The sequence below is a fragment of the Bombina bombina genome, chromosome 1, assembly GCF_027579735.1.
Source record: "Bombina bombina isolate aBomBom1 chromosome 1, aBomBom1.pri, whole genome shotgun sequence".
Classification (NCBI taxonomy): Eukaryota; Metazoa; Chordata; class Amphibia; order Anura; family Bombinatoridae; genus Bombina; species Bombina bombina.
Genome location: NC_069499.1, coordinates 687,082,120 through 687,106,315, shown reverse-complemented (window position 1 = coordinate 687,106,315; position 24,196 = coordinate 687,082,120). Strand labels below are relative to the sequence as shown.

Here is a 24,196-nt window from a genome sequence, read left to right as displayed (position 1 = left end):
AGGGGATCGCGTCCGATGCTGCAGTCATGAGACTTAAAACTTCCATGTACATAGCCACTGAAGGGAATGATTGAGACTGAAGGTTTCGACAAGCTGAAACCAATTTCATTCGTCTCTTGTCTGTTAAGGACAGAGTCATGGACATTGAATCTATCTGGAAACCTAAAAAGGTGACCCTTGTCTGAGAAATCGGGAAACTTTTTGGTAAATTGATCCTCCAACCAGGTCTTTGAAAAGACAACACTAGTTGACTTGTGTGAGATTCAGCTAAATGTAAAGACTGAGCTAGAACCAAGATATCATCCAAATAAGGAAACATTGCAATACCCTGTCCTCTGATTACAAATAGAAGGGCACGAGAACCTTCGAAAAGATCCCTGGAGCTGTTGCTAGGCCAAATGGAAGAGCGACAAATTGGTAATGCTTGTCTAGAAAAGAGAATCTCAGAAACCGATAGTGGTCTGGAGGAATCGGAATGTGAAGATATGCATATTGTAAGTCTATCATGGACATATGACCTTGCTGAACAAATGGCAAAATAGTCTTTATAGTCACCATCTTGAAATTTGGGACTCTTACAAAACGATTCAAAAACTTCAGATCCAGAACTGGCCTGAATGAATTTTCTTTCTTCGGGACAATGAATATATTCGAATAAAACACCAGACCCTGTTCCTGTAACGGAACTGGTATTATTACCCCTGAAAGCTCTAGATCTGAAACACACTTCAGAAAAGCCTGAGCCTTTACCGGATTTGCTGGAACGTGATAGAGAGAGAATCCTCTCACAGGAGGTCTTACTGTGATCCTATTCGATACCCTTGAGATACAATACTCTGAATCCACTGATTTTGAACAGAATCTGCCAAAATGTCTTGGAATAATTTCAATCTGCCCACCACCAGCTGAACTGGATCGAGGGCTGCACCGTCATGCAGACTTGGGGGCTGGCTTTGGTTTCTTAAAAGGCTTGGACTTATTCCAACTTGATGAAGGTTTCCAATTGGAACCAGAGTCTTTAGGGGAAGGATTGGTTTTCTGTTCCTTGTTCTGTTGAAAAGAACGAAAACGATTAAAAGCTTTAGATTTACCCTTCTTTTATCCTGAGCAAAAAAACTCCCTTCCCTCCAGTGATAGTTGAAATAATTGAATCCAACTGAGAACCAAATACATTTTTACCTTGGAAAGAAAGAGATAGTAATCTAGACTTAGATACCTTGTCAGTATTCCAATATTTGAGCGATAAAGCTCTTCTAGCTAAAATAGCTAAAGATAAAGATTTAACATCAAGTTTGATGATATCAAAAATAGCATCACAGAGAAAATGATTAGCATGTTGATGCAAACGAACAATGCTAGACAAATCAGGATCCGTTTCCTTTTGCGCTAAGCTATCCAACCAAAAGGTTGATGCAGCCACATCATCAGCCATAGCAATGGCAGGCCTAAGAAGATGGCCAGAAATAAATAAGCTTTCCTTATATAAGATTCAAGTTTCCTATCTAAAGGATCTTTAAAAGAAGTACTGTCTTCCATAGAAATAGTAGTACGTTTGGCAAGAGTAGAAATAGCCCCATTAACTTTGGGGACTTTTTCCCCAAAACTCTAATCTAGCCGCTGGCAGAGGGTACAACTTTTTAAACCTAGAAGAAGGAATGAAAGAAGTACCAGGCTTAATCCATTCCTTAGCAATCACATCAGAAATATCACCAGAAACTGGAAAAACCTCAGGAGTAACCACAGGAGGTTTATAAACAGAATTTAAATGTTTACTAGTTTTATTATCAAGAGGACTAGACTCCTCAATATTCAAAGTAACCAACACTTCTTTCAATAAGGAACAAATATACTCCATTTTGAAAAGATAAGTAGATTTGTCAGTTTCAATGTCTAAGGTAGGATCTTCTTAATCAGAGAGATCCTCATCAGAGGAGGATATTTCAGTATGTTGTCGGAAATTTCATCAAATTTAGGAGAAGTTTTAAAAGACATTTTACGTTTATTAGAAGGTGGAATAGCAGACAAAGCCTTCTGTATCGCATCAGCAATATAATTTTTCATATCAACAGGGATATCGTACATTAGATGTTGAAGGAACAACAGAAATTGTACTAGTACTGATGGAAACATTTTCTGCGTGCAAAAGCTTATCATGTAAACTGTTATATATATTACATCTCTAGATATAATCTCAGCTAATTTACAACAGGGGTGGAGCGATTACGTGTGGGAATCTCACCTGTTTAGACCTACGATACTGTTTAATGTTTTGGCGCCTCTTTTTCTCTTCCTTGTATAACTTACAACAGATACACTTAGCTTTGGTAGAACTGTGATCAGGCAGCAGAGTTCTAACAGTTGCTTCTGAGACAGGATCAGACTGAGACATCTTGCAAAATGTAAAATAAAAAACATTAAAGCAAAATTTACAATTTCCTTATATGGCAGTTTCAGGAATGGGAAAAAATGCAAACACCATGGCCCTCTGAGTACATAGAAGGCAAGAGGCATATAGGAAGTGGGGTGAAGAATAAACTATTTTTTTTGGCGCCAAGTATGACGCACAATGCAAAAGGAAGTTGAATTTTTTATTTTTTTGGCGCCAACAACATCCGGAAATGATGCAACTCGCGTCATAACAGACGCTGCCTCGTGCAAGGAAAACCTGGCGTCAACTAAGACGCCGGAAAAAACAAACTTCCGTCATCAAAGACATACCTTCGGGCCCAAAAAATTATCGCGCCAAGAATGACTCAGTAAATAACCGCATGTTGCGCCCTCGCGAGCCAAATTTTCCCCACAAAAGAAAAAACTGTCAATTTGAAAAAAGGACTATACCCCAGGTAAGACAAATTACTTCCTAAACATGCTTCCCAAACTGAAACTGACAGTCTGTAAAAGGAAATATACATAGACCTGACTCATGGCAAATAAAAGTAAAATACATGTATTTAAAACTTTATATTAATACATAAAGCGCCAAACCATAGCTGCTAGTGTCTTAAATAAGAAAAAACATACTTTCCGAAAGACACCCATCCACATATAGCAGATAGCCAAACAAGTACTGAAAAAGTATCAGTAGAGGTAATGGTATATAAGAGTATATCGTCGATCTGAAAAGGGAGGTAGGAGATGAATCTCTACGACCGATAACAGAGAACCTTTGAAAAGATTTCCCGTGAGGCAAACCATAACATCAATAGGAGATACTCCCATCACATCCCTCTGACAAACACTGTACTCTGAGAGGAATTGGGCTTCAAAATACTTAGAAGTGCTTATAGACAAAATCATAGAAATCAAGCACGAACTTGCTTCTCCACCTCCATAGGTGTAAAACTTAATTGTGGGTGTGGTGATGGGTATATTTATAGGCATTTTGAGGGTTGGGAAACTTTGCCCTTCCTGGTAGGATTGTATATCCCATATGTCACTAGCTCATGGACTCTTGCCAATTACATGAAAGAAATCGCATGCTCTATCTGAATTATCACAGAAATTTTTGGTTTTCATGTCCCTTTCAGGGGTTGACATAAAAAAGCCTTTACGTTTTGGCTATTTTTGTGAATGTGTTCACTGCTGCTTGTTTTTTTGTCTTGATTGGTTCCTTGCGTTCTAGTAGTCCCTTTTTAAATTGAGGATGCTGGAATTTAGCTGCAGTGAGCAGGAGCGATTCATCTACCTCTGTAATGTAGATGCGTTAGATATCAAACTTTTAAACCACAATATTTGTGCATAGAACTTTGTAGGCAGATGAAGCCTATTCACAGATTCTAAATTGTATTTAAATTACATTTTCTTAAACTGCTGTAAAGATGTTTTTTTTTTATTTTTTAAATGCATTGTTTTCTAAAGTTTATTGCTTAATTTAGGTTTATAATGTATATTATTCTAGAAATCCGTTTTATTAATCTTTTTTTTGCGTTTCCCTCCTCCCCCCGCTCTCAGGTCGAATATATTGAATATCTCAGCCGGAAAGTCAGTACTGAGATGGGACTTCGAGAACAACTTGACATAATAAAGATTATTGACCCTACAGCTCAGATATCTCCCACAGACAGCGAGTTTATTATCGAGCTGAACTGTCTCACTGATGAAAAACTCAAACAGGTTGGTTCTTAAAAACAAGCTTCAGAATTCTTGTATGTTTTATACGATAAAGAACAAATTATATGTTATATTTATTTCTCTCTTTTCAATATGATGTAAAATTAGCAATTCCCCCTCAGATAACATGAAGTATTAACTGTATTAGTTGACTTTAAATGGCCATTCTAAACCATATTGACTTTAGTTGATCCCTTAGAGCACGTCCTTTTTTCATTACTGAATTCTAGCTCTGTGTTTAACCTCCACTAAGAGGTTACACACACAGGTAATGTCCTGGAGGCACACGTGTCGCAGCTTCTAGCCGTTGATTGGCGAGTTGTGCGATAGCTGCCTCACCGTCTGTGTTCTAGCAATGTTAAATGTTTGTTTTAGCAGGCTTGTAATTAAAATACTTTTCAAGAGCCGTGTAGAAAACTAACCTTGAGCAAGTGTATGAACACTTTCTGAATATATTAACTTGTTTGCTGCAATTGTTTTTCAGTGCTTAAACTCCCCCCCCCCCCCCCACCACCACTTGCCTTCTGAGCTAATCCAAACTTGTTACTGCATTAGACTAGGCTCAATACTGTTATTTTGTTAGAAAATCTTAGGTTATTTTTTTTTTTTCTTAACATCTCTGAGGACCAGTCAGGGACGGCTATGTAACACTTAATCTTGTGATGTCTGCACTGTGCTTCCACTTCTCAGAGTTGGAAAACCTACAGTTCTTTTAATTAAATTACAGGCAAAGGTGACAAAAATTAAATCATGAAATTTATATTGTAAAGTAGGTTACAATCTCACAATATTTGATGTCCCTTTTAACCAGCCCTTAGCTTGGGTGTTAATGTAGCCCTACTACTTTTTTATTCATATCTCCACAGGTTAGAAGCTATATTAAGGAGCATAGCCCACGACAGCGCTCAACACGGGATGGCTGGAAGAGAACCAATTACAGCGGGGCCAGTACCAGCGGGTTAAGTGGAGCCAGTGTGAGCAGCAGCAGTGCCAGCATGGTCAGCACAGCCAGTAGTAGTGGCTCAAGTGGCGGCAACTCTGCATCTAATTCCAGTGCCAACATGAGCCGAACTCACAGTGACAGTAATTTATCTGCAAGTGCTGCAGAGAGGATTCGAGACTCAAAGGTAATGACTGCACGTGTGTGTCTGTTTTCTAGCTTCAGGGAGGGGCAGCAGCTGGGCATTGTATGTAAACTGTTGTTTCTCATTTTATAATAACTTTTCAATTGCTGCTGGTTTTTTTTTTTTTTTTTTTTCCTTGAAACCTGGTACTTTGTTTACCCCAGCATAGCAGTCGCTACTGATCATGGAAAATAAATAAATACCACTTGAGCAGGGGAGTTAGCTTAAAGGGACATGAAACCCCAATTTATTTTCTTTCATGATGCAGATAGAGCATGCCATTTTTAACCTTTTAAAGCCGTTCTGCCGTTCTATTCCATCATAATTAGGCTGGGCTTTAAAGCCGTTATGACGGAATAGAACGTCATAGCCAACAGCTGTCCTGAAGCCTTCTGTGCTGTCAGGACTTGATGCGATCCAATAATTGAAATCTCGCGATCGGAACAGTTGTTCCGATGTAGGCACTTTAACCCTGACACGAAAGGGTTAAATAACTTTCCAATTTATTTCTATTATTTGTTTTGTTCTTTATATCCTTTGTTAAAAAGTAGACCTAGGTAGGCTTAGAAGTTGCTAATTGGTGGCTGCGCATATGCTTTTGTCATTGGCTTTCAACTAACTTCCAATAGTGCATTGCAGCTTCTTCAATGAAGTATACCAAGAGAATGAAGCAAATGATATAATAGAAGTAAATTGGAAAGTTGTTTAAAATTGTATCCTGTATCTGAATCATGAAATAATTTTTTGGGGTTTTATGTGTGTGTATGTATGTGTATACGCGTGTATGTATGTGTATACGTGTGTGTGTGTATGTATGTATGTATGTATGTGTGTATATATATATATATATATATATATATATATATATATATATATATATATATATATATATATATATATATATATATATATATATATATATATATATATATATATATATAGGTAGAATCTGAAATAGACACCAGGTGCTTCCAATTTTTATGTCGACAGGATCTCAGGCTTGTGTTTCAATTTCCATGTATCAGACGTTGTGTCCTATTGAGATACTTATTTATTTTTATATATATATATATATATATGTATGTATGTGTGTAGATATAGATATAGATATAGATATAGATATATATATATATATATATATATATATATATATATATATATATATATATATATATATATATATATATATATATATATATATATATATATAAATAATATAGAGAGATCTATCTATATCTATATAAAAAATCTATCACACAGAGAAAGTCCAGCACTCACTCACAAGCTCTCAGCTAAGATTTAAAAGCAAAAATGGAAAGGTTTCTCTGTGTTGTATTAATTTGTTTTGTAATTTTCCCTATGGTTCTTGCACCCAGACCTGTCTGGGGTTAACTGCCTGTGACTCTGGGGACAGCACAGCTTCCTGTGAGTGCTGGTGAGCACCCAGGGCTGAGCATGTTGCAAGGTCATGGGATGTGTACCCGGTCCAGTATGAGAGTGCAGTCCCCTTCCGTGTTTTGTGTGTGTATATATATATATATATATATATATATTTCTTTCATGTAATTAGCAAGAGTCCATGAGCTAGTGACTTATGGGATATGCATTCCCACCAGGAGGGGCAAAGTTTCCCAAACCTCAAAATGCCTATAAATACACCCCTCACCACACCCACAAATCAGTTTTACAAACTTTGCCTCCTATGGAGGTGGTGAAGTAAGTTTGTGCTAGATTCTACGTTGATATGCGCTTCACAGCAGGTTGGAGCCCGGTTTTCCTCTCAAAGTGCAGTGAATGTCAGAGGGATGTGAGGAGAGTATTGCCTATTTGAATTCAATGATCTCCTTCTACGGGGTCTATTTCATAGGTTCTCTGTTATCGGTCGTAGAGATTCATCTCTTACCTCCCTTTTCAGATCGACAATATACTCTTATATATACCATTACCTCTACTGATTCTCGTTTCAGTACTGGTTTGGCTTTCTACTACATGTAGATGAGTGTCCTGGGGTAAGTAAGTCTTATTTTCTGTGACACTCTAAGCTATGGTTGGGCACTTTTATATAAAGTTCTAAATATATGTATTCAAACATTTATTTGCCTTGACTCAGGATGTTCAACGTTCCTTATTTCAGACAGTCAGTTTCATATTTGGGATAATGCATATGAATCAATCAATTTTTTTCTTACCTTAAAATTTGACTTTTTTTCCCTGTGGGCTGTTAGGCTCGCGGGGGCTGAAAATGCTTCATTTTATTGCGTCATTTTTGGCGCTGACTTTTTTGGCGCAAAATTTTTTTTCTGTTTCCGGCGTCATACGTGTCGCCGGAAGTTGCGTCATTTTTTGACGTTTTTTTTTGCGCCAAAAGTGTCGGCGTTCCGGATACGGCGTCACTATTGTCTCCACATTATTTAAGTCTCATTATTTATTGCTTCTGGTTGCTAGAAGCTTGTTCACTGGCATTTTTTCCCATTCCTGAAACTGTCATTTAAGGAATTTGATCAATTTTGCTTTATATGTTGTTTTTTCTATTACATATTGCAAGATGTCCCAGATTGACACTGAGTCAGAAGATACTTCTGGAAAAACGCTGCCTGGTGCTGGATCTACCAAAGTTAAGTGTATCTGCTGTTAACTTGTGGTATCTATTCCTCCAGCTTTTGTTTGTAATGAATGTCATGACAAACTTGTTAATGCAGATAATATTACCTTTAGTAATGTTACATTACCTGTTGCTGTTCCATCAACATCTAATACTCAGAGTGTTCCTGTTAACATAAGAGATTTTGTTTCTAAATCCATTAAGAAGGCTATGTCTGTTATTCCTCCTTCTAGTAAACGTAAAAGGTCTTTTAAAACTTCACATTTTTCAGATGAATTTTTAAATGAACATCATCATTCTGATTCTGATAATGGTTCCTCTGGTTCAGAGAATTCTGTCTCAGAGGCTGATGCTGATAAATCTTCATATTTATTCAAAATGGAATTTATTCGTTCTTTACTTAAAGAAGTCTTAATTGCTTTAGAAATAGATGATTCTGGTCCTCTTGATACTAAATCTAAACGTTTAAATAAGGTTTTTAAATCTCCTGTAGTTATTCCAGAAGTTTTTCCTATCCCTGATGCTATTTCTGAAGTAATCTCCAGGGAATGGAATAATTTGGGTAATTCATTTACTCCTTCTAAACGTTTTAAGCAATTATATCCTGTGCCATCTGACAGATTAGAATTTTGGGACAAAATCCCTAAAGTTGATGGGGCTGTCTCTACTCTTGCTAAACGTACTACTATTCCTACGGCAGATAGTACTTCCTTTAAGGATCCTTTAGATAGGAAGATTAAATCCTTTCTAAGAAAAGCTTACTTATGTTCAGGTAATCTTCTTAGACCTGCTATATCTTTAGCGGATGTTGCTGCAGCTTCAACTTTTTAGTTATAAGCTTTAGAGCAACAAGTAACAGATCATAATTCTCATAGCATTGTTAATCTTCTTCAACATGCTAATAATTTTATTTGTGATGCTATCTTTGATATCATTAGGGTTGATGTCAGGTATATGTCTCTAGCTATTTTAGCTAGAAGAGCTTTATGGCTTAAAACTTGGAATGCTGATATGTCTTCTAAGTCAACTTTGCTTTCCCTTTCTTTCCAGGGTAATAAATTATTTGGTTCTCAGTTGGATTCTATTATCTCAACTGTTACTGGAGGGAAAGGAACTTTTTTACCACAGGATAAAAAATCTAAAGGTAAATTTAGATCTAATAATCGTTTTCGTTCCTTTCGTCACAATAAGGAACAAAAGCCTGATCCTTCACCCACAGGAGCGGTATCAGTTTGGAAACCATCTCCAGTCTGGAATAAATCCAAGCCTTTTAGAAAACCAAAGCCAGCTCCCAAGTCCACATGAAAGTGCGGCCCTCAGTCCAGCCCAGCTGGTAGGGGGCAGATTATGATTTTTCAAAGAAATTTGGATCAATTCAATTCACAATCTTTGGATTCAAAACATTGTTTCAGAAGGGTACAGAATTGGCTTCAAGATAAGGCCTCCTGCAAAGAGATTTTTTCTTTCCCGTGTCCCAGTAAATCCAGCGAAGGCTCAAGCATTTCTGAAATGTGTTTCAGATCTAGAGTTGGCTGGAGTAATTATGCCAGTTCCAGTTCTGGAACAGGGGCTGGGGTTTTATTCAAATCTCTTCATTGTACCAAAGAAGGAGAATTCCTTCAGACCAGTTCTGGATCTAAAAATATTGAATCGTTCTGTAAGGATACCAACATTCAAAATGGTAACTATAAGGACTATCCTGCCTTTTGTTCAGCAAGGGCATTATATGTCCACAATAGATTTACAGGATGCATATCTGCATATTCCGATTCATCCAGATCACTATCCGTTTCTGAGATTCTCTTTCCTAGACAAGCATTACCAGTTTGTGGCTCTGCCGTTTGGCCTAGCAACAGCTCCAATAATTTTTACAAAGGTTCTCGGTGCCCTTCTGTCTGTAATCATAGAACAGGGTATTGTGGTATTTCCTTATTTGGACGATATCTTGGTACTTGCTCAGTCTTCACATTTAGCAGAATCTCATACGAGTCGACTTGTGTTGTTTGTTCAAGATCATGGTTGGAGGATCAATTTTCCGAAAAGTTCATTGATTCCTCAGACAAGGGTAACCTTTTTAGGTTTCCAGATAGATTCAGCGTCCATGACTCTGTCTCTGACAGATAAGAGACGTCTAAAATTGATTACAGCTTGTCGAAACCTTCAATCACAATCATTCCCTTCGGTAGCCTTATTCATGGAAATTCTAGGTCTTATGACTGCTGCATCGGACGCGATCCCCTTTGCTCGTTTTCACATGCGACCTCTTCAGCTCTGTATGCTGAACCAGTGGTGCAGGGATTACACAAAGATATCTCAAGTAATATCTTTAAAACCGATTTTACGACACTCTCTGACGTGGTGGACAGATCACCATCGTTTAGTTCAGGGGGCTTCTTTTGTTCTTCCGACCTGGTCTGTAATTTCAACAGATGCAAGTCTGACAGGTTGGGGAGCTGTTTGGGGGTCTCTGACAGCACAAGGGGTTTGGGAATCTCAGGATGTGAGATTACCAATCAATATTTTGGAACTCCGTGCAATTTTCAGAGCTCTTCAGTCATGGCCTCTTCTAAAGAGAGAATCGTTCATTTGTTTTCAGACAGACAATGTCACAACTGTGGCATACATCAATCATCAAGGAGGGACTCACAGTCCTCTGGCTATGAAAGAAGTATCTCGGATACTGGTATGGGCAGAATCCAGCTCCTGTCTAGTTTCTGCGGTTCATATCCCAGGTATAGACAATTGGGAAGCGGATTATCTCAGTCGCCAAACGTTACATCCGGGCGAATGGTCTCTTCACCCAGAGGTATTTCTTCAGATTGTTCAAATGTGGGGACTTCCAGAAATAGATCTGATGGCTTCTCATCTAAACAAGAAACTTCCCAGGTATCTGTCCAGATCCAGGGATCCTCAAGCGGAAGCAGTGGATGCATTGTCACTTCCTTGGAAGTATCATCCTGCCTATATCTTTCCGCCTCTAGTTCTTCTTCCAAGAGTAATCTCCAAGATTCTGAAGGAATGCTCGTTTGTTCTGCTGGTGGCTCCAGCATGGCCTCACAGGTTTTGGTATGCGGATCTTGTCCGGATGGCCTCTTGCCAACCGTGGACTCTTCCGTTAAGACCAGACCTTCTGTCGCAAGGTCCTTTTTTCCATCAGGATCTCAAATCCTTAAATTTAAAGGTATGGAGATTGAACGCTTGATTCTTAGTCAAAGAGGTTTCTCTGACTCTGTGATTAATACTATGTTACAGGCTCGTAAATCTGTATCTAGGAAGATATATTATAGAGTCTGGAAGACTTACATTTCTTGGTGTCTTTCTCATCATTTTTCCTGGCATTCTTTTAGAATTCCGAGAATTTTACAGTTTCTTCAGGATGGTTTGGATAAAGGTTTGTCTGCAAGTTCCTTGAAAGGACAAATCTCTGCTCTTTCTGTTCTTTTTCACAGAAAGATTGCTAATCTTCCTGATATTCATTGTTTTGTACAAGCTTTGGTTCGTATAAAACCTGTCATTAAGTCAATTTCTCCTCCTTGGAGTTTGAATTTGGTTCTGGGGGCTCTTCAAGCTCCTCCGTTTAAACCTATGCATTCATTGGACATTAAATTACTTTCTTGGAAAGTTTTTTGTTTCTTTTGGCCATCTCTTCTGCTAGAAGAGTTTCTGAATTATCTGCTCTTTCTTGTGAGTCTCCTTTTCTGATTTTTCATCAGGATAAGGCGGTGCTGCGAACTTCTTTTATATTTTTACCTAAGGTTGTGAATTACACATATATATATATATATATATATATATATATATATATATATAAATATATATACACACACACACACACACACACACACACACACACACACACACACACACACACACACACACACACACACACACACACACACACACACACACACACACACACACACACACACACACACACACACACACACACACACACACACACACACACACACACACACACACACACACACACACACACACACACACACACACACACACACACACATATATATATATATATATATATATATATATATATATATATATGTGTATCCTAGTGATAGTAAATACAAGACTTTGTTTCCAAATGTTTTAAATAGTCACATTGAAATTAAAAAGGTTTTTCACAAAACCAGCATAAAAGTTATCTTGTAAAGCAGCCTCTCTGTATTGATGGCCTAAAGATTACAACTTCCTGGTGCACCAGTATTACAGGTGTGTAAATGCAGAGAGATTATGGGCTTGATGGTCAAATAATTCCCCAGCTTGGAGAGAAATTGTAGTACAGAATTCACTGGGGCTGAACTCGCTGAATGCTCAAAAGAAAAAATGGCGGAACTCCCATCACTGAAAGATCTCTCTCATTTCTGTATGTGGAGAGACAAGCCCAGTGCAATACAGCACTGCATGATATAAGAGTTTTGGTTACACTTTGTTTCCCAAACCTCAAAATGCCTATAAATACACCCCGAACCACACCCACAATGGAGGTGGTGAAGTAAGTTTGTGCTTGATTTTCTTCTGTGATATGCACTTCTCAGCATTTTGAAGCCTGATTCCTCTGAGTACAGTGAATGTCAGAGGGATGTGAAGGGAGTATCACCTATTGAATTCTATGGTTTTCCTCGCAGGAAATCTTTTCATAGGTTCTCTATCGGTCGTAGAGATTAATCTCCTGCCTCCCTTTTCAGATAGACGATATACTCTCATATTCCATTACCTCTACTGATAACTGTTTCAGTACTGGTTTGGCTATCTTCTATATGTGGATGGGTGTCTTTCGGTAAGTATGTTTTCATTTCCTTAAAGACACACTCATCTATGGTTTGGCACTTTATGTATTAATGTAAAGTTCTAAATAATTATATTTTCCATGAGTCAGGTTTATGTATATTTCCTTTTGCAGATTATCTGTTTCAAAATTGGGAAAAAAATATTTAGGAAGTTTATTTTTTCTTACTTGGGGTATAGTCGTCTTCTTCAAAATTGACTGTTTTCATTAATTTTCGCGTGCAAAATTTAGGCTTGCGAGGCCGCAAAATGCTGATATTTATTGTGTCATTCTTGGCGCGAGAATTTTTTTGGTGTGAAGGTACGTTCGGTGACGCAAATTCGCCATTTCCGGCGTCTTAGTTGACGCCAGGTTTCCTTGCACAAGGTTGCGTCATTTCTGAATGTTAGCACCAAAAAAAATTGTTTTGCGTTGCCCGTCGTACTTGGCGCCAAATAATTTTATTATTTAAACCCCACTTATGTGCCTCTTGCATTTTTCTATGCTCGGAGGGCTATACTGTTTGCATTTTTTTCCCATGCCTGAAACTGCCATATAAGAAAATTGATAATCTTGCTTTATATGTTGTTTTTTTTCTCTTACGTTTGCAAGATGTCCCAATCTGATCCTGTCTCACAAATCACTGTTAGAACCCTGCTGTCTGATAACAGTTCTACCAAAGCTAAGTGTATCTGTTGTAAGTTAGCGGAGATTATATCTCTGTAGTGTGTAACAGTTGTCATGATGAGCTTTTACATGCATAGAATGTATCCATCAGTACTAGTAAAATGCCTGTTGTTCCTTCAACATCTAATGTAATATCTAATGTACATGATATCCCTGTGAATATAATGTACATGATATCCCTGTGAATATAAAAGATTTTATTGCTGATGCGATTCAGAAGGCTTTGTCTGCCGTTCCGCCTTCTAATAAACGTTGAAGGTCTTTGAAAATTCATCATCTTTATGAGAAGTTTTAAAATGACCGACAACATACTGAATTATCCTTCTCTGATGAGGATCTATCTGATTTAGAAGATCCTACCTCAGATATTGACACTGACAAATCTACTTATCCTCTTTAAGATGGAGTATATTCGTTCCTTGTTGAAAGAAGTGTTTATTGCTTTGGATATTGAGCAAACTAGTCCTCTTGATATAAAAGCTAGTAAAAGTTGAAGTTCTTTTTATAAACCTCCTATGGTTACTCCAGAGGTTTTTCCAGTTCCTGATGCTATTTCTGATATGATTTTAAAGGAATGGAATAGGCCTGGTACTTCTTTTATTCCTTCTTCTAGGTTTAAAAAGTTGTATCCTTTGCCAGCAGCCAGATTGGAGTTTAGGGAAAAAATCCCCAAAGTTGATGGGGCTATTTCTACTCTTGCCAAACGTACTACTATCCCTATGGAAGATAGTACTTCCTTTAAGGACCCTTTAGATAGGAAACTTGAATCTTATCTAAGGAAAGCTTATTTATATTCTGGCTATCTTTTCAGGCCTGCAATTTCCATAGCTGATGTTGCAGCTGCATCAACCTTCTGGTTGGAAAGCTTAGCACAACAGGAAACAGATTCTGATTTTTCTAGCATTGTTCGCTTGCTTCAACATTTATCTGTGATGCTATTTTTGATATCATCAAAATTGATGTTAAAGCTATGTCTTTAGCTATTTTAGCTAGAAGAGCTTTGTGGCTCAAATATTGGAATGCTGACATGGTATCTAAGTCTAGATTACTATCTCTTTCTTTCCAAGGTAACAATTTATTTGGTTCTCAGTTGGATTAAATTATTTCAACTATCACTGGAGGGAAGGGAGTTTTTTTACCTTAGGATAAAAGATTCTAAAGGTAAATCTAAAGCTTCTAATCATTTTTGTTCTTTTCGACAGAATAAGGAACAGAAACCAAATCCTTCTCCCTAAGGAATCTGGTTCCAATTGGAAGCCTTCTTCATGTTGGAATAAAACCAAGCCCTTTAAGAAACCAAAGCCAGCCCCAAGTCTGCATGATGGTGCGGCACATTCTGTCAAAAATCATTGGATTCAGAGCATTGTCTGTCAAGGGTATCAAATAGAATTCAGAGTAAGACCTCCTGTGAGAAGATAATTTTTTTTTTCTCACACGTTTTAGCAAATCCAGTGAAGGCTCAGGCTTTTCTGAAGTGTGTTTCAGATCTAGAGCTTTCAGGGGTAATTATATCAGTTCTGTTTCAGCAACAGGGTCTGGGGTTTTATTCAAATCTTTTCATTGTCCCAAAGAAAGAAAATTCATTCAGGCCCGTTCTGGATCTGAAAATTTTGAACCGTTTTGTGAGAGTGCCAACTTTCAAAATGGTGACTATAAGGACTATTCTGCCTTATGTTCAGCAAGGTCATTATATGTCCACAATAGACTTACAGGATGCAATTCTTCATATTCCGATTCATCCAGATCACTATCTGTTTCTGAGATTCTCTTTTCTAGACAAGCATTAACAATTTGTCACTCTATTTGGTCTAGCGACAGCTCCAAAAATTTTTTTCAAAGGTTCTTGGTGCCCTACTCTCTGCAATCAGAGAACAGGGTATTGCGGTGTTTCCTTATTTGGACGATATCTTGGTGCTAGCTCAGTCTTTACATTCTGCAGAATCTCACACATCAACTAGTGTTGTTTCTTCAAAGACCTGGTTGGAGGATCAATTTACCAAAAAGTTCCTTGATTCATCAGACAAGGGTCACCTTTTTAGGTTTCCAGATAGATTCAGTGTCCATGACTCTGTCTCTAACAGACAAGAGACGATTAAAATTGGTTTCAGCTTGTCGGAACCTTCAGTCTCAATCATTCGCTTCAGTGGCTATGTGCATGGAATTTTTAGGTCTCATGATTGCAGCATCGGACGCTATATGAGACCTCTCCAGCTTTGGATGCTGAAACAATGGCGCAGGGATTATACAAAGATATCACAATTAATATCCTTAAATCCCAATGTTCGACTCTCTCTGACTTGGTGGTTAGACCACCATCGTATAGTTCAAGGGGCCTCTTTTGTTCGTCCAACCTGGACTGTAATCACAACAGGTGCAAGTCTTTCAGGTTGGGGAGCTGTCTGTGGATCTCTGACAGCACAAGGGGTTTGGAAATCTCAAGAGGCGAGATTTCCAATCAATATTTTAGAACTCTGTGCTATTTTCAGGGCTCTTCAGGTTTGGCCTCTGTTGAAGAGAGAACAATTCATTTGTTTTCAGACAGACAATATCACAACTGTGGCATATGTCAATTATCAGGGTGTGACTCGCACTCCCCTAGCTATGAAAGAAGTATCTCGGATACTTCCTTGGGCGGAATCCAGCTCTTGTCTAATTTCTGCGGTACATATCTATTGGGAAGCGGATTATCTCAGCCGCCGGACTTTACATCCGGGGGAGTGGTCACTCCATCCAGATGTGTTTTTTCAGATTTTTCAGATGTGGGGTCTTCCAGAAATGGATCTGATGGCTTCCCATCTGAACAAGAAACGTCCCAGGTACCTGTCCAGGGATCCTCAGGCGAGGTCGGTGGATGCGTTATAAGCAGGTTAGTAAAACCAAGGAACTGCTATCTTTCCGCCTCTAGTTCTCCTTCCAAAAGTGATCTCCATGATCATCATGGAACATTCGTTTGTTTTTCTGGTAGCACGAGCATGGCCTCACAGGCTCTGGTATGCGGACCTTGTCCGGATGTCCAGTTGTCAACCTTGGCCACTTCCTTTAAGACCAGATCTTCTGTCTCAAGGACCGTTTTTCCATCAGGATCTCAAATCATTAAATTTGAAGGTATGGAAATTGAACGCTTAGTCATAGAGGTTTCTAAGACTCTGTGATTTGATACTATGTTACAGGCTCCTAAATCTGTTTCTATGAAGTTGTATTATCGAGTTTGGAAAACTTATATTTCATGGTGTTCTTTTCATAAATTCTCCTGGCATTCTTTTAGAATTCCTAGAATTTTACAGTTTCTTCAGGATGGTTTGGATAAAGGTTTGTCTCCAAGTTCCTTGCTCTTTCTGTTTTATTTCACAGAGAGATTGCTAAACTTCCTGATATTACCTGTTTTGTTCAGGCTTTGGTCCGTATCAAGCCTGTCATCAAATTAAGACTCCAAGGAGGAGAGATTGATTTAGTCTTGAAAGCTTTACAGGCTCCTCCTTTTTGAGCCTATGCGTTCTTTGGATATTAAACTACTTTCTTGGAAAGTGTTGTTTCTTTTGGCTATCTCTTCTGCTAGAAGAGTTTCTGAATTATCTGCTCTTGTGAGTCACCTTTTCTGATTTTTCATCAAGATAAGGCAGTTTTGTGGACTTCGTTTAAATTTTTACCTTAAGTTGTGAATTCTAACCACATTAATAGGGAAATTGTTGTCCCCTCTTTGTGTCCTAATCCTAAAAATTCTTTGGAGAGATCCTTTCATTCTTTGGATGTTGTAAGAGCTTTGAAATATTATGTTGAAGCTACTAAAGATTTCAGGAAGACTTCTAGTCTATTTGTTGTCCTTTCTGATTCTAGGAAAGGTCAGAAAGCTTCTGCCTTTTCCTTGGCATCTTGGTTAAAGCTTTTGATTCATAAGGCTTATTTGGAGTCGGGTCAAGCCCCACCTCAGAGAATCACAGCTCATTCTACTACATCAGTCTCCACTTTGTGGGCTTTTAAGAATGAAGCTTCAGTTGATCAGATTTGCAAAGCAGCAACTTGGTCTTCTTTTCATACATTTACTAAATTCTTCCGTTTTGATGTATTTGCCTCTTCGGAAGCAGTTTTTGGTAGAAAAGTTCTTCAGGCAGCTGTTTCAGTTTGATTCCTCTGCTTATGTTTTAAGTTTTTTTTTTTCTTTTCAATTATAAGAAAAACGTATTCTTTTGGTTGTGGATTTAATTTTTCAGCGGAAAATGGCTTTTTTTAAATTTTATCCCTCTTTAGTGACTCTTCTGTGGAGTTCCTCATCTTGGGTATTACTATTCCATACGTCACTAGCTCATGGACTCTTGCCAATTACATGAAAGAAAACATAATTTATGTAAGAACTTACCTGATAAATGAATTTCTTTCATATTGGCAAGAGTCCATGAGACCCACCCTTTTTATGGTGGTTATATATTTTTTTGTATAAAGCACACTTATATTTCCAATTCCTTTTTTGATGCTTTTTACTCCTTTTTTCTATCACCCCACTACTTGGCTATTTGGTAAACTGAATTGTGGGTGTGGTGAGGGGTGTATTTATAGGCATTTTGAGGTTTGGGAAACTTTGCTCCTCCTGGTAGGATTCTATATCCCATACATCACTAGCTCATGGACTCTTGCCAATATGTAAGAAATTAATCAGGTAAGTTCTTACATAAATTATGTTTTACACTTCAGATTGGGTCCTTTCAGTATTATTGCATTTAAGTTTTGCACTTTCTTTTATATTTTAATAGATTAAGACACTAGCGATTTTACAAATTCTGATTATGTTTTGAAAGTTTGAGTTTAACAAATTAGGATCATAATTTTGTATATTTCTGTGTATCTTTTACAAATTACATTTTGTATTTGCTCCATTGTAAAGTAAAACCGACCGTTTCAAAAAGTGGCAGGGACAGGGCAGTTCACTGGAATGAACAGTGGAGGTCCCAGGGTATGTCTGAAGCTCTCTCACAGTTTTTGTGAAATGATGTAAGCATTTTAAACAAGCTGATCTCACTGATTGTATCTTGTCGGCTTGAATGCATTTGAAGTTTACGTAAAATTCACAATAACGTTTTTTTTTAGTTTTTTTTTAAGAAAAGTAATCTATACTAAAATATTGACAAAAGCAATGTAAATTGTAGTTTAAACATTTCAGTTTAATTTGTAAGTGATGCAAACTGAGCATTTATATCAGGCCCAGGTGTCCTCCTGTTACCTTCTCTTTCCCATGGAAAGGCATTTGTAATATCTCTGGGACTTTATTTTCTTAGAAAATTCTGTGAGTTCAGCCCCTGTGAAGTCTTCACTATAATTTCTCCCCAGACTAGAGAATGTTTGATTGTCTGTCCCATAGAAAGTAATTAATTAAGCTCAATCTGACAGGTTGTCGGTTTTATTTTAAATAGAAGAAATGTCAAGTGCAATCTAATTTGTAAAATATACTCATAAACATACAAAGTATGATCCTAATTTTTTAACGTTGCACAGAAACTGTGAAAGCATAATCAGAATTTGTAAAATCACTATCCTAAATACACTGCTATTTTCAAAATAAATGACAAAATAGTTAGGGCAAAGTTTAAATGTAAAAACATTTTAATTTGAAGTTAACATAAGATAAAGTGTAAATGCAGCAGAACTCTCTTGCAGTGCTATGTGGTACTGGGCTTGTCTCTCCACATACAGAAATGTAGGGAATGTCCATTGGAGAGGTATAGCATTCTCTGTTTCACCAGTGATCTTGCAGTGCTGGAAGATCATTTTCAATCATCTCACCTGAGCGGAGAGTTTTGTGATCATCAGGCCCTGTAAGTCCAAAAAAAAACGCATGATGTTCCAGAGACTAGGCATGTGCATTCGGCAGTTTAGTTAGCTGCTGAATGCAGATAAAAGTGGCTGCTTGTGGCATTCGGCTCTTTTCGTAGTTTGGTTTATTCTTGTGAAAGCACAAGAAGAAATTGTCTCTGAAAAGAGCCGAATTCCACGAGCGGCCGCCTTTTTCCACTTTCAGCAGCTAACTAAACTGCCGAATGCACATGCCTACTAGAGATCCGCTGATGAGATGGAATTGTTCAAAAATACAGAATTTTAATTCAGAAGCCAAGGTATTCAGAAATGTAATCAAAAATCATTGATTATCATTGATTATTGATACTAGAAGTGACCAGACATAAAAACTAGGTACAGCATGTATATAGGGAATAACATGGGCAGGTTCATGATTGCAAAACAATGCACATTTTATTAACAAAATGTATTTATTTTTCATTGAGAACATACAGACACAAGCAATATATACGTAAATCAAGAAATTCAATCTGAGCCAAAAATAAATGTCAAACTTGGACCCCTTTTGGGTCCTTTTTAAAGTAAAATGTAGTCATCTATATAGGGATTATATAAAGTTAAGTCTACTATTTATACTTCAGATATATAAGGAAACAAAAATAAAACTATGTAAACAGATATGAAGAATGATGGATTAGATGCCAGAACTACTACATCTATTATATTAAAATGTAGACATCACCTTTTGTATAAAAAAACAAAAAGAAAAAAACTTTATTAAAGTAAAGGTGATATCAGGACTATAAAGTTGGGGAATATATATAAGATTAAACCAGGTGATATATAATATTATGTTAGGAAAAATAAAATGCTAAATGACTTTCTATTTAGGTATTACCGCCATCTAGTGGGCAAAAAAAGGTATACTTATATGTAAAAGCATCCCTTTTCTAAATAGAAGTTTAAAGAGACATTAAACCTAATTTTTTTCTTTCATGATTCAGATAGAGAACACAATTTTAAACAACATTCCAATGTACTTCTATTATAATTTGCTTGATTCTTTAGATATCCTTTATCAATCAAATTGCATTGCACATATGTGAATCAATCAACAGCAACTGAGCCTATCTAGATATGCTTTTCTGCAAATAATAGCAAGAGAGTTAAGCAAATTAGATAATAGAATTAAATTAGAAAGTTGTTTTAAAATTGCATGCTCTTTCTAAATCATAGAAGAAAAAAATTTGTGTTTCATGTCCCTTTAACCCTTTGAGTGCTAAGCACTTTCCCATCTGGGTGCCAAGATTTTTTAACTTTTTTTTTTTTTTTTCTTTTCTTTTTCAGACCCCCAAGACTTACACTGTTGGAAAGGTTAAGCGATTACCTTTCCAATGGTGGGTCTTGGGGGTCTGTAGCTGCTTAGATGCCTGAGATAAAGGCTTCTAAGCAGCATCCCTCCTGCTCCTATTCTTAACATTAAGTATAAATAAAGTTGCACGGTGACGCCATCACGTTATATCGCGTGACGTCACCACGCAAAACGGGAAGCCCCGGCGATGCCTGTCACTCTACAGGCACGATCGCCGGGGTAGGAGCGGGTGGGAGCCCCCAGATCTCCCTCAAGGTGGGAGAGTGCTAGTGACGGCTCTGAGCCGTCATTAGCACCATAGTGGGAAACTCTGTGACTGCTCAGAGCCGTCATTAGCACTCAAAGGGTTAAAGGGACAGTCAACACCAGAATTTTTGTTGTTTTAAAAGATAGATAATCCCTTAATTACCAATTCCCTAGTTTTGCATAACCAACAGTTATAATTATACGCGTTTTACCTCTGTAATTACCTTGTATCTAAGCCTCAGCAGACTGCACCCTTATTTCAGTTCTTTTGACAGACTTGCATTTTAGCCAATCAGCTGTCTCCATGGTAAATTCACGTGCATGAGCTCAATGTTATCTATATGAAACGCGTGAACTAATGCCCTCTAGTGGTGAAAAACTATCAAAATGCATTTAGATTAGAGGCGGCCAAGAGAACAAAGCAAAATTGGTGATAAAAGTAAATTGGAAAGTTGTTTAAAATTACATGCCCTTTTTGAAACATGAGTTTTTTTTAAATAAGGGAGTTGTTTATCTCTTATTGCCTCTAAGTTAACTAAAAGGTTACGTGCTGAAAGAACATTTAACTATAGCATAAAAATAAGATTAAATTTTTTTTATAACCTCTAATTAAAATATCTCTTGAACTTTAACTTTAGTAAGTTCTATGAATTAACTAGCTCTAAGAAACGTCACTAATATTAGCCCAACACACTTATAGTATTAAAGTAACCAGGAATAGAAGTGAACCCTACCCCTGGTCCCTTTCTTAAGAAGTGTTGGAAGATAATCATAGGTCGTACAGTAATTAACATAGGGAAACCCAATTTAATTTTTGTAGGGCAAGATCTGTGCATATTGTCGGTACAGAGTCCTATTTACCTTGTTTGATAGTGTAATGTCCTAGACTTATTTTATGTTTTACCAAGTTCTGTAGGGATATAATCAAGCAACAGTGATACCTGGGTGGGTTTTATTACAAATGAAAGCCAAGTGAGGAGTGACCAATTGGTAAAAGCATACTCCAAAGTTAGTGTGTCAAAATGATCAAACAGCACTGTAACAGACCTGTTCATTAAGTATTGCTGCCAGCTGTACGTGTACAACTCCTTTATGGTGTTATTTAGAAGAAAAATGGTGCGGTCTATTATATTGAAATCGGACTGTCCAGTGGTGGCAAAATAACTGTCTCCTGGGAGGGGGTTTACCTAATGCTGAGTTACCATTCTAAGCCGTAGAGTAGAGCCTCACAAAGTAGGACAATAATATTCCTTCAGAATCCTGTATAGATGCTGTTAATAATGTTTGATAGCTGGCAGATTATCAAAGCTTCTTCCAGAGCTCATGAGAAGTGCTTCCTTTCTAGAATGCTGCCAGGACACGCCCCCCCCCCCCAACAAAATTTATTTTCTAGATTATTTGAAACCATTTGTTTTGAGTGCAGATGTTCTTTGCAGTGCAGTAATTTTAAATTCTGATGCAGATGTAAAAAATAACTATATACCTTTTAACCATTAGTCCTGACCTCATTCACATACATAACACTTAAAGGGATAAGAAAGTCAAAATTAAACTTGCATGATTCAGATAGAGCGTGTCATTTTAAGACACTTTTAAATTCAGTTCTATTTTCAAATGTGCTTCGTTCTCAGTATCCCTTGTTAAAAAAATGAATACGCACATATCATACAGTCAAAATTAAACTTGCATGATTCAGATAGAGCGTGTCATTTTAAGACACTTTTAAATTCAGTTCTATTTTCAAATGTGCTTCGTTCTCAGTATCCCTTGTTAAAAAAATGAATACGCACATATCATACACCAGTGGGAGCTGCTGCTAATTGGTGCCTGCACACATTTGTCTCTTGTGATTGGCTAAATAGATATTTTCAGCTTCCTGACAGTAGTTCAAGAATGACGAAAACTTGATAATAGAATTAAATTGGAAAGTTGTTTAAAATTGTATGTTCTATCTGAATCATAAAATAAAATTTTGGGGTTTGCTATCCCTTTAACATGCCAGCTCAAAATCCTTAGCATAATATGGAATGTACTTTTTCTCCTAGAAGAGTATGTTCAGTTTTTAACACTTTTATATAAAATGCATACTGAGCGTGTGTATCTAAAATATACACAAGACACGGAAATGGGCTGCACTCTCAAATCAAACTGGTAGCACATCCCATGACTGCAGAACTCACAGCCTTAGGTGCTCACCAGCAGACAGCTGCACAGCTTTAAGGAACTCAGGCAGTTAACCCCAGACAAGCCTGGGTGCGAAGCCCACAGAGAAAATTACTTAACAGACTACATGTATGTGTGTGTATATTATAAAGTAGTGTTATAGTCTAACATTTTCTTTTACCCAGAGTACAAATTGCATAATATAACATTGTAATTTAAGCATTTTAGCTTATTTTTGGCTAAACTATAAAATCAACAGGTGATGCACCCATTAAAATAGTAAAAATGATTCCGCTCTGGCAATATGATCAGATTTAATTTTAGTGAAGGATATAGACCAAACTGTTACCAGTATTCATGACATTTTATCTAAAGAAATCTCTTGGGGTAGATATTCACCAGAGATATACTTTTATAATTATGTTGCATGAGCGATAGGAAAAATGTTCAAAATGCCCTAAAAGGATATGAAACCCAAATGTTTTCTTTCATGATTCAGACAGAGAATGTGATTTCTCTTGTTAAGTGTATCCAGTCCACGGATCATCCATTACTTGTGGGATATTCTCCTTCCCAACAGGAAGTTGCAAGAGGATCACCCACAGCAGAGCTGCTATATAGCTCCTCCCCTAACTGTCATATCCAGTCATTCTCTTGCAAGCCTCAACCAAGATGGAGGTCGTAAGAGGAGTGTGGTGTTTTATACTTAGTTTATTCTTCAATCAAAAGTTTGTTATTTTTAAATGGTACCAGAGTGTACTGTTTATCTCAGGCAGTATTTAGAAGAAGAATCTGCCTGCGTTTTCTATGATCTTAGCAGAAGTAACTAAGATCCATGGCTGTTCTCACATATTCTGAGGAGTGAGGTAACTTCAGAGAGGGAATGGCGTGCAGGTTTTCCTGCAATAAGGTATGTGCAGTTAATATATTTCTAGGGATGGAATTTGCTATTAAATGCTGCTGATACCGAACTAATGTAAGTAAAGCCTTAAATGCAGTGAGAGCTACTGGTATCAGGCTTATTAATAGAGATACATACTCTTATAAAAATGTAATATAAAACGTTTGCTGGCATGTTTAATCGTTTTTATATATGTTTGGTGATAAAACTTATTGGGGCCTAGTTTTTTTCCACATGGCTGGCTTGAATTTTGCCTAGTAACAGTTTCCTGACTTTCCACTGTTGTAATATGAGTGGGAGGGGTTTTTTTGTGCAGCAAAAATTACAGACACAGACATCCAGCTTCTTCCTGCATGATCCAGGATATCTCTGGAGGGCTCAAAAGGCTTCAAAGTCGTTTTTGAGGGAGGTAACAAGC

At 37.3% G+C, this 24,196-nt stretch overlaps 1 protein-coding gene across 1 annotated transcript in view; it reads left to right on the top strand.

Annotated features, from left to right (window-relative positions):
* FAM199X (family with sequence similarity 199, X-linked) overlaps positions 1-24,196 on the top strand; it is an 88,585-nt gene that overhangs the window by 35,155 nt on the left and 29,234 nt on the right. The window contains exons 4-5 of the mRNA XM_053699169.1: positions 3,952-4,113; positions 4,977-5,237. Coding sequence (XP_053555144.1) covers positions 3,952-4,113; positions 4,977-5,237 — 423 coding nt within the window. The remainder of the gene's footprint in view (positions 1-3,951; positions 4,114-4,976; positions 5,238-24,196) is intronic.